At 38.5% G+C, this 10,642-nt stretch overlaps 1 protein-coding gene across 1 annotated transcript; it reads left to right on the top strand.

Moving 5' to 3' along the window:
- Nucleotides 1-236: 236 nt before the first annotated feature.
- LOC119245492 (intersectin-1-like) lies at nt 237-9,692 on the top strand (the record flags this gene model as incomplete). The annotated part of the gene is given in 8 exon segments (XM_037511568.1): nt 237-261; nt 264-372; nt 2,152-2,267; nt 5,680-5,942; nt 7,402-7,551; nt 7,637-7,777; nt 8,120-8,207; nt 8,365-9,692. Coding segments are annotated over 8 exon segments (1,092 nt in total), but the record flags the coding sequence as incomplete, so codon positions are not given.
- Between the last annotated feature and the right edge of the window lie 950 nt (nt 9,693-10,642).

The raw sequence follows: 10,642 nt of genomic DNA, 5'->3' as shown, positions 1-10,642 counted from the left end.
GGGTTGCAGAATATAATTAGAATTATAGCTGACATTTGTTGAGTGCTGAACACCATCCCAACTTCGTGGATTGTCTCGTTATCTTTGCAAAATCAGCATGCAATAGGTACTATTTTATAAATTGAGGCACAGAGAAACTCATTTGGAGTAGAGTCAGAGTAAGAAACTAGAAATTAAAATCAATCATGAATACTAACAAGCATGAAGCAGATCACAACTAACTTTGTGTTAAATAGGAATTTTCTGACATCGATCAAGATGGAAACTCACAGCAGAAGAATTTATCCTGGCTATGCACCTAATTGATGTCGCTATGTCTGGCCAACCCCTGCCACCCGTCCTGCCCCCAGAATACATCCCACCTTCCTTTAGGTAAGGAGCATTTGGCTCTTCGGGGAAATTATGTGCTGAGACATAAATTCCAGATGACTTGGTTGACTGCACATCTTGCAGTCGTTGTTCCTGGCAAGTGAATGAAATAGCCATGAAGTCAAGAAAATCTTCTCATCTTGGTTCTGTGTTAATCCTAAGCCTATTCTGTGCTTTAAAGTACTTATAGTAATTAGTAATCAATCAAGTACAACATCAAAAGATGGTGATTTTGGACCAATCTGTATAATTGAAGCTCACCAGAAACTAATAGCAATTAAAGTGAAATTGTTTCAAGCTATATGTGGAAAATAAAAGGAGATTCTGCCTGTAAAGTCTATATTTGTTTATATTCCAGAGGTAACAAAATGCCGCAATATAGAAGTTACATATAGCCAGGAAGATAATGAGATGATCCTGGTTTGAAATAGAGGCTGAATGGAGATACTGAGAGAATAGACCAAGGTCCAGTGGGGGAAATGTACAGTGACTGGAATGTTCTTCCTGCCAGTCCCATGCAGACTCCCTGCCCTCCACATGGCTGTATCTCAAGGCTTAACCTGAGAGACAGTGAGAGCTTCTGAGCATGAATAAAGAGAAAGGAACATAGATGAGAATTTCTGGAGACACATAGAGGAGAGACGTGTAGAGATAACTTGGCGGAGACATGTAAGAGAGAAACGTGTGGGAGACTGCTCCCCACCCTTGGCAGAGGTGGTAGCAGCTGTTATCTTGGCCTGGTGGTGGAGTATGTGATTATTTTTGGATTTTCAGTCTTTCCTTCTGTCCAGCTTTCTAGACCTGCCTAACCCCTTTCTTATGGTTCCTGCCAGAAGGCACCTTTAGATGCGGCAAACTTCTGATCCCAGCATCCCCAGCTCTTTGGCTGGGGCATTTATCCTTGAGGCAATGGGTATTTTTTGGAGTTTATTGGGAATATTATTTGAAATCCTTTCTTCTCTTTCTATGCATATCAATTCTATTAAAATCTTTCAGAATAAGAAAAAAAAACCCTCTGTCTTAATTCCTTAACATCATTAATTCTTGGGGAAAAAATCCTTATAAAAGTAAGAGAAATGAAGCCACACTGTCAGCACATCAGGCCAGGAGCAAAATGAGAAAACTGTGACTGTGTGGGAATAAAATAGTAGCTGGGATGTTTGTCTCCAAAATCCTGTGGAATCACCAGGGGACACGACCCTGGAAGCTGTTAAAAAAAAGCATCATAAAGAGATGGATGAGTTTAGAAGAGCCAAGGTTAGTGGCTTGAAGGGAGTAAAATTTGTTCTCACAACTCTAAGTGTAGACGTCTCGGGTTTATTGAGAGATTAAGTGGAGAGACTGTGTAAGGGGAAACGAGATGTGCCCAGTGAACTGAGCTGCTTATATTCCCTGGAGAAATTTGATTCTTGGAGGAATTTAAAATACATGAGAAAGTAGTGGCAACAGCCGCAAACACTTGCACACACAGGTACTGTTCTAACCATTTTTATGATCATTAACTAATTTGTCCTTTGGAGTTGTCCTGCTTCTGGTGGTTTGAACAAGCTGGGCACCTGGAGTGTGAGGGCATTCAAATGTGTAATATTTATTTTTAAATAGTTCTTTTATGAGTCGAAAGAACCAAGTCTTTGTCTTTTCCTCTATATAAATGAAATTTGCCCGTGATACCACATATACTTAAAAATATATTCCCGTAATTTGCTCAGTTCTACCTAGACCCCCTTTATGTGATTCTATTTCATTTCTTTTCTTCCCCGCCCCTCATACCCATAATTGCAGAAGAGTTCGATCTGGCAGTGGTATATCTGTTGTAAGCTCATCATCAGTAGATCAGAGGTTACCAGAAGAACCTGTCTTAGAAGATGAACAGCAACAGCTAGAAAAGAAATTACCCGGTAAGACTGTCTTTATATTTGAGTTATATCATATTAGAGATTTTTTATCTTTAAGGCAAAGATAATAGTAAAAATAAATGTAGCTGTTGACCTTTTGGCTGTATTCATTTAAATGACCTTAGTCAGGAGTCATTTTTAATATGTTTTTGAATTTGGATATTTGTAGAGAAGTAAGAGTGTTACGTGCTTTACTAACACACCTTGTTTTAGCTTTTAAATTGAAATTGAATTATTTCAATTAAATTGAATTATTTCAATTAAACTAATAAAAAATTATAAATGTTATCTATTAGACCCTCTAAGTTGGTGAGCATTAATGTGGTTGCTTAGCACTACCAGCACAGAAAGAGAATGTAAAATCATCTCCTGTAATTTTCTCATACTGTTAGAGAAACTCCTGTATTACAGGAAACTATTTTAAATTCATTGAGCCTATTTTAAAAAAAACCTCATTTATAACAATAAGTCCATCATACTATTAAAATATTCTAAGGGGCCTCACCTGGTGGCGCAGCTGGTTGAGCGCCGCGCTATGAAGCTGTCCGCAGCCTCTGTAGGCTGGTTTGATCCTGGCCGGCTGGCGAGGGTCCCACATGGCTGGCAGACCACTCCTGTTGTGCCCGCTGCTTCCCTCAGCAGTGTATTTCGTCAGTCTGCCTGTTCTGTTCCCCGCTCTGTCTCTGGTGAATCCTCTCACCCTCCTGCACATCTGGCCTGTACCCCAGTTCTTGTATAAATAAATAAATAAATTTTTAAAAAATAAAAAATAAAATATTCTAAGGTGGCTGTGAATTTTTAAGGATAACAGTTGATGCCAAGAAGCAAGTGAAATGTATTTGGAGTCTCTCTGTGTTAACTACTTGGTGTTGTTTTGCTTCATCTGAAGTGCTTCGTGGTTAACTGACATGGTCAGCTCTCCCAGCTTCCTCTTTAAACCAAATGACTTTATTTTATAAAGATAAATATTGGATGATTTCACCGATGTGGGGACTAACTACAAGGAACCAAAGTGGGTGAACTTGCAAAACAAATTAAAAATAAACCAGTGGACACTGATAACTGAGGATACCAGAGTGAAGGGGGTGAGGGTGGGAGAAAGGTGAAGGGTCTGAAGGATGGTGGTGGGTGTTTTGTCATTGCTTTTTTTGTTTGTTTGTTATAAAAAATAAGTAAAATTGAAGGAACTTACCTCAGATGGGAAAACAACCATATAATTTAAATGGATTTGTTTGTTAAAAGTCAACTCAAACAAGAAGCATAGAAATATGTTGACATATACAACAGAGATGAAGATGGGTTTCGTACAGGGGTGGGGGGAATCGATGGTAACAAATTTGAGTTTGAGGAAGAGAAAGAAGACCTGGATCTGCATGATTGGAACTGCAGAAGGAGAGGTGGTACAGATGAGGTAGGACAGGTGGGCAGAACCTAGATCCCTTAGACATGGAGGTCACAGTAAAGAATTGAGTTTGGGGTGAGACCTTAAGCAAGGAAGAGGTTTTCAGTTTGGGCAATGAATAGAATGAAAGTCAGAGGCTGGAGGAGGCATTTGCAGTAGTTCAGATGAACAGTGGTAATGAGGGCTAGAACAGCAGAGACAACATGGAGAAGAGATTGAATTAGGGATCTATATGGGAAGGAGAATAAACAGAACTTTCTGGCCAGTTTGTTGTGGGACGTAATAGAAAGTAATGAATCAAAGGCCTCTTGCTGCCTTGGGCACTGGGTGGCTGGTGAAGCTACTTAGGACGACAGGTAGACTGGGAATAAGAAGTAGGGCAGATTATGGTAATTCCTCCTTGATGCTGTTTCTCTCTTCCTCCTTGCTAGATAGATTAATTAAGTACTTGACTAAACGACTTTTTGTTCACTGATAAACTGCTTATTGAAAATGTTCTGGTGCACGGGGATGTGTTGAGTATAATGAAGGATCAAAATGTTAGTAAGAACACTTGGTCCATACTCAAGGTTATGATGTGTGACGAGTTAAGACATCGGTATCAGAGCAGTGATAAATGCAATAGATTCCTGAAGATAGCATTGTAGGTGCATAGCAGAGCTCACTTTTGCCCGGTTGGTGTAGACTGGGAAAGAAACAAGGAATTATGTGCCTATGTACCAGAAATAGGGTCAGATTTCGGAATTAAAAAGATATATGGACTTTGATTTTCTTTTAAAATTGAGGTAGAATTCACATTATATAAAATTATGATCATTTAAAAGTATAGAATTCAGTGTCTGTCAGTCGGCTCAGACTGCCTTAAACACAGTATGGGTGAGAGCTTCTCTTGCCCAGAGTGGGCTTCAGGGAGAGGTGTGTGGGGCAAACCCACGACTGAGTAGACACTGCTGAAAACATAGAACAGGACACAAAGGGTGAGAATTTTAAAAAGAAGTAAAATAAAATGGATATAAACAAAGTGTTATCCAAAGAGGACAGAGTGTAGAAGCAGAGGTCAAGTGAAGTATATTTTCTAGACAGGGACAGACAAGCCTTGCCTGGCAACAGAAATCACGGCATCCAGCCTCTTGGCAAACAGTGGAGCCTTGAGAACACCAAGCTGTACTGTCTGCTGCTGCCCTGAATCACAGTGGAGATACGGAAATGTGGGACTTTAGGCTGTACCATAAGCCAGTGGGTCCCTTTGTTTCCACCCTTACTCCCCGCCCCGCCTCAGTACTCTCAGCTCTGTAGTCCTATTCCCAGGGTTTGTTTTGGTTTAGTTTATTAGTTCTTTTTCCCTCCTCTATTTTCTAGGTGCGTGAAATCATCTTTCTCCTTCTGACTTATTAACCCTGATCCCCTCCAGTTCTGTCCATGAGTTCATTTTTTTTTTTTTAATATAGCTGAGTAGTGTTCATTGTTTATATATATACCACATCTTCTTATTCACAGCTCTGTCATTGAGCATTTAGGTTGTTTCCATAATTTGATTATAGTAAATAGTGCAGTGATTGTAGAAGTGCATATATCCATTTGGGCTAATGATTTTGTATTCACTAGGTAGATACCAGGAGTGGAATTGCTGGATCATTTGACAAATCTATTTTTAATATTTTGAGGAACATCCATACTGTTTTTCATAGGGGCTCAACCAGTCTACATTCCCACCAACAGTATATGAAGCTTCATACACTTAAACATTTGTTGTTTGGGGCGTTTTGCTTGTTTTTTGATATGGGCAATTTTCACTGGAGTAAGGGGACTGTCTCATTGAGGTTTAGATTTGCTTTAAGTGAAAGGCATTTTCATAGTGTTTTTTAACAAGGGCACAAGCAGGAGGACACTTGGGGGGGCATCTAGGTTTTCATTTATATTACAAATTTCAAATACGCCAGTGGTTTTTTTCCTTTGATAATAGTTTGTTGAAAATCCTGATTTTTCATAATTATTCGGTTTCTTGTTGTCAAGTAACATTTGAAGATAAGAAGCGTGAGAATTTTGAGCGTGGCAATCTGGAGCTGGAGAAGCGAAGACAAGCTCTCTTGGAGCAGCAACGCAAAGAGCAGGAGCGCTTGGCACAGCTCGAGCGGGCAGAGCAGGAACGGAAAGAACGAGAGCGCCAGGAACAAGAGCGCAAAAGACAACTGGAGTTGGAGAAGCAGCTGGAAAAGCAGCGGGAACTCGAACGTCAGAGAGAAGAGGAGAGGAGGAAAGAAATTGAGAGGAGAGAGGTGTGCAGCTGTGGAGCAACCCCATAATTGGTGCATGTGATCCTGCCCCTCTAACTATCTTCAGAATTATTCAGAATATATTTTTCTTCTTACAGTTCAGTAGTAGCAGTAGTTGTAGTATATTCACAAATTGTGCACCTATCACCACTAATGATGGAAGATTTTCAAGACCCCAAAATAAACTCCTTATGCAACAATTATTCCCTCCTTCCTAACCCCTAACAACCATTAATTTACTTTCTATCTCTGTAGGCTTGCCTATTCTGGATGTTTTGCATGACTGAAATCATACATTATGTGACCTTTCGTGTCTGACTGTCACTCAGCATATTTTTAAGGTTCATCCCTATTGTAGCATGACTCAATACATACTCCTTCTTTTGATGATATACCACACTTTGTCATTAATCAGATGGTGGACATGTGGGTTATTTCACTCTTGGGCTATTATGAACAAAGTTGCTATGAACTTTCATAGCAATGCCATGGTTCTCATTTTTCGTGAAGTATATCTTAAAAATGGGGCATTTTTCTTTATAAAAAGTAATACTTGGGTTTAATTTTCTGATGATTGCTTGAGAATACTTGTAGCCACAAATGCCTTTTATTCAGACAGACACACAGATACTAACACGATTTTAATTTTCAGAATGAACAACCAAAATATTAATCAACCTTCCCTTCTTTGGGTGTTTTAAAATAAAAAATATTGATTTATTTGGAATTATTTAATAGCTTACCACATGCCAGGCATCGATAGTTCCTGGAGATATGGTGGTGAGTTGCTACTCCACCTGCCTTCCAGAAGGCCTTACAGTGTAGTCGGAGACCAAGCCAAGGAGAAGCAATTGCAGTACAATAAAGAATTTTAGGTGTGCCAACAAGTACTTGACTTCTTGACATCATTGTCAACTTTGAAAAGACCTCACATTGCCAGAGAAATCATAGAACCTTTTATGGCAAAATTGAAATGAATGATTAGAAAGATTGGGTCATAAACTTTTAAAGATAAGTAATTTCTTATTTGATGGATGAAATTATAATTACTCTTTTGATGAAAGAAAACTTTTTTTGTTTGTGTATTTTTTTGGGGGGGGTTGGTTTGATTATAGTGGATTAAAGAAATTTTCCTTGCTCTCTAAGAATAAAAATGAAGGAGCAGTTTTATTTAGCACTTCAAGCATTCTTAAAAGCATAAAAGAATCAAATTCAAATGGTGAAGCAATCTGTCAGTTCTCATCTCATGTAAATAAGATAGCCTTTTAAAATATGTCCTGTTCTTATGGAAGGAATACTGTATTTGTATAAAAAAGCTTTTTGTTGCTCTGTATTGTAACTTCTTATAATATTAATGATGATAACTTAAGCCTAAGAGAAAGACTTATTAGATGTTATGTTGATTAAGACACATTACATTGTGTAATAACTGAAAAATTAATCATCTCTTTATATGTCCCAGGCTGCAAAGCGAGAACTAGAAAGGCAACGACAACTTGAATGGGAACGGAATAGAAGACAAGAACTCCTAAATCAAAGGAATAAAGAACAAGAGGACATAGTTGTACTGAAAGCAAAGAAAAAGACTTTGGAATTTGAATTAGAAGCTCTAGTGAGTAAAGTTTGATTATGCTTTGTGAATACATTAACATTGAGCCTTACAAATGGTAATATCTCTTATCTTTCATTTATTAAAGAATGATAAAAAGCATCAACTAGAGGGGAAACTTCAAGATATCAGATGTCGCCTGACCACCCAAAGGCAAGAAATTGAGAGCACAAACAAATCTAGGGAGCTGAGAATTGCTGAGATCACCCATCTGCAGCAGCAATTACAGGTGAGCACATAAGTCCCTGGAAAGCTTTTAAGACTATGTGTTTTCTCTTATTTATTTCATTTATTTATTCATTCAACAAGAATCAAGCATCCATCCTGAAACCAAGATAAAAAGTGAAGATTCTTATCTGAAAGATAAGCATTTGGGCACACAGCTAATTCCTTCTCAAGAAATAGCTGTCCCCACTAGCAATTCAGTGTAGTTTTCCTGCAGAGGATTAGAGGTAAGGTTAGAAGTTTGTGAGGGCCCAGAAAAATGACTTTTGTCTGCTTGGCCTTGAATCTGGATGGGGTAGTTTTTGCCCTCGGTCATTCATTATCGTTTCCCTCCTTTTCCCCTTAGGAGTCTCAGCAAATGCTTGGAAGACTTATTCCAGAAAAGCAGATACTCAATGACCAGTTGAAACAAGTTCAGCAAAACAGCCTGCACAGTAGGTGTTTTATTTTTCAAGTTGTCCTTTTTTGACTGGCAAGACTTTCTATAAGTAAAACAAAAACTGTAAAAGCCAATTTTCCTTCCTGCCACTTTGTTTTTCTTATCTCGCAGTAGTTTTTTTCCCCCTTGTTTGTTTATTTGTTTTTAAATAGGAGATTCACTTCTTACACTCAAAAGAGCCTTAGAAGCAAAAGAACTAGCTCGGCAACAGCTACGAGATCAACTGGATGAAGTTGAAAAAGAAACTCGATCAAAACTGCAAGAGATTGATATTTTCAATAACCAGCTGAAGGTAACCATTCTGTGTGTGCCTCCATGTGTGCCCTACCCTTTCGTTTTTCTAACTGGCTAGATGGGTTAGTCAATACTTGGGACTTAGGATTTAGCTTCACAATTTTATCGTCTTAAGAATGTTCACTCTTATCCTGTAATAAGGCCAGAATGTGAACATTTCATTTCCTGTCACAAATGATTTAGGTGACAACTTTAAGTTCAAGTAGATACTGCAGTTTTAATCTATGTTCCTATAAGAACACAATTTTATTATATTCGTTTGTCAGCCTTTGTGAAAGCTTTCCCATTTATAGATGAACACTGTAATCTAATATGCCTTGTTCTCCTTTAAAATGTGAGATTGTATCTGGCATCTATACACTGGGGCTGAGCGAGTGGCCCCAACGTGGTAGCTACCTAAAACTCAAATTCTGTTGTTACGCTTTTCCATCCTTTTGTCTGTTGATAACCACAAGTTGGACCCCAACAGCAGGCCTCCAAAAGCTTCATCCTTCTTACATTCTGGGAACACTACCAAAAAGGAATCGTTTTCTCTTCTAATGCCAAGAATATTTCTGCCGCTTCTTACCTTCAAGATTGTGCTTTGATTATAGAGCTTTATCTTGTTACCTCACATTAAGATTTTTTCTCTTGATTAATGGAGTATTGTCTTTTGTCTCCATGACAGAAATGGTATATGGTTTTGTCACACAGGAGAAAATTCAGGAAAAGGCCAGAGCTCTTTGGAGTGGAAAAGTAGTTGGATCACAGCCTCTTCTGCTCCGGGACTTAGGATTTAGCTTCACAATTTTATCATCTTAAGAATGTTCACTCTTATCCTATAACAAGGCCAGAATGTGAACATTTCATTTCCTGTCACAAATGATTTAGGTGACAACTTTAAGTTCAAGTAGATACTGCAGTTTTAATCTATGTTCCTATAAGAACACAATTTTATTATATTCGTTTGTCAGCCTTTGTGAAAGCTTTCCCATTTATAGATGAACACTGTAATCTAATATGCCTTGTTCTCCTTTAAAATGTGAGATTGTATCTGGCATCTATACACTGGGGCTGAGCGAGTGGCCCCAACGTGGTAGCTACCTAAAACTCAAATTCTGTTGTTACGCTTTTCCATCCTTTTGTCTGTTGATAACCACAAGTTGGACCCCAACAGCAGGCCTCCAAAAGCTTCATCCTTCTTACATTCTGGAACACTACCAAAAGGAATCGTTTTCTCTTCTAATGCCAAGAATATTTCTGCCGCTTCTTACCTTCAAGATTGTGCTTTGATTATAGAGCTTTATCTTGTTACCTCACATTAAGATTTTTTCTCTTGATTAATGGAGTATTGTCTTTTGTCTCCATGACAGAAATGGTATATGGTTTGTCACACAGGAGAAAATTCAGGAAAAGGCCAGAGCTCTTTGGAGTGGAAAAGTAGTTGGATCACAGCCTCTTCTGCTCCGGGACTTAGGATTTAGCTTCACAATTTTATCATCTTAAGAATGTTCACTCTTATCCTATAACAAGGCCAGAATGTGAACATTTCATTTCCTGTCACAAATGATTTAGGTGACAACTTTAAGTTCAAGTAGATACTGCAGTTTTAATCTATGTTCCTATAAGAACACAATTTTATTATATTCGTTTGTCAGCCTTTGTGAAAGCTTTCCCATTTATAGATGAACACTGTAATCTAATATGCCTTGTTCTCCTTTAAAATGTGAGATTGTATCTGGCATCTATACACTGGGCTGAGCGAGTGGCCCCAACGTGGTAGCTACCTAAAACTCAAATTCTGTTGTTACGCTTTTCCATCCTTTTGTCTGTTGATAACCACAAGTTGGACCCCAACAGCAGGCCTCCAAAAGCTTCATCCTTCTTACATTCTGGGAACACTACCAAAAAGGAATCGTTTCTCTTCTAATGCCAAGAATATTTCTGCCGCTTCTTACCTTCAAGATTGTGCTTTGATTATAGAGCTTTATCTTGTTACCTCACATTAAGATTTTTCTCTTGATTAATGGAGTATTGTCTTTTGTCTCCATGACAGAAATGGTATATGGTTTTGTCACACAGGAGAAAATTCAGGAAAAGGCCAGAGCTCTTTGGAGTGGAAAAGTAGTTGGATCACAGCCTCTTCTGCTCCGGGAC

This window comes from Talpa occidentalis, unplaced genomic scaffold, assembly GCF_014898055.3.
Source record: "Talpa occidentalis isolate TD23 unplaced genomic scaffold, MPIMG_talOcc4v2.1 talOcc4.1427, whole genome shotgun sequence".
NCBI classification, from domain to species: Eukaryota; Metazoa; Chordata; class Mammalia; order Eulipotyphla; family Talpidae; genus Talpa; species Talpa occidentalis.
Note: the sequence above shows the minus strand (reverse complement) of the source record. Positions and strands in the feature narration are given on the sequence as shown.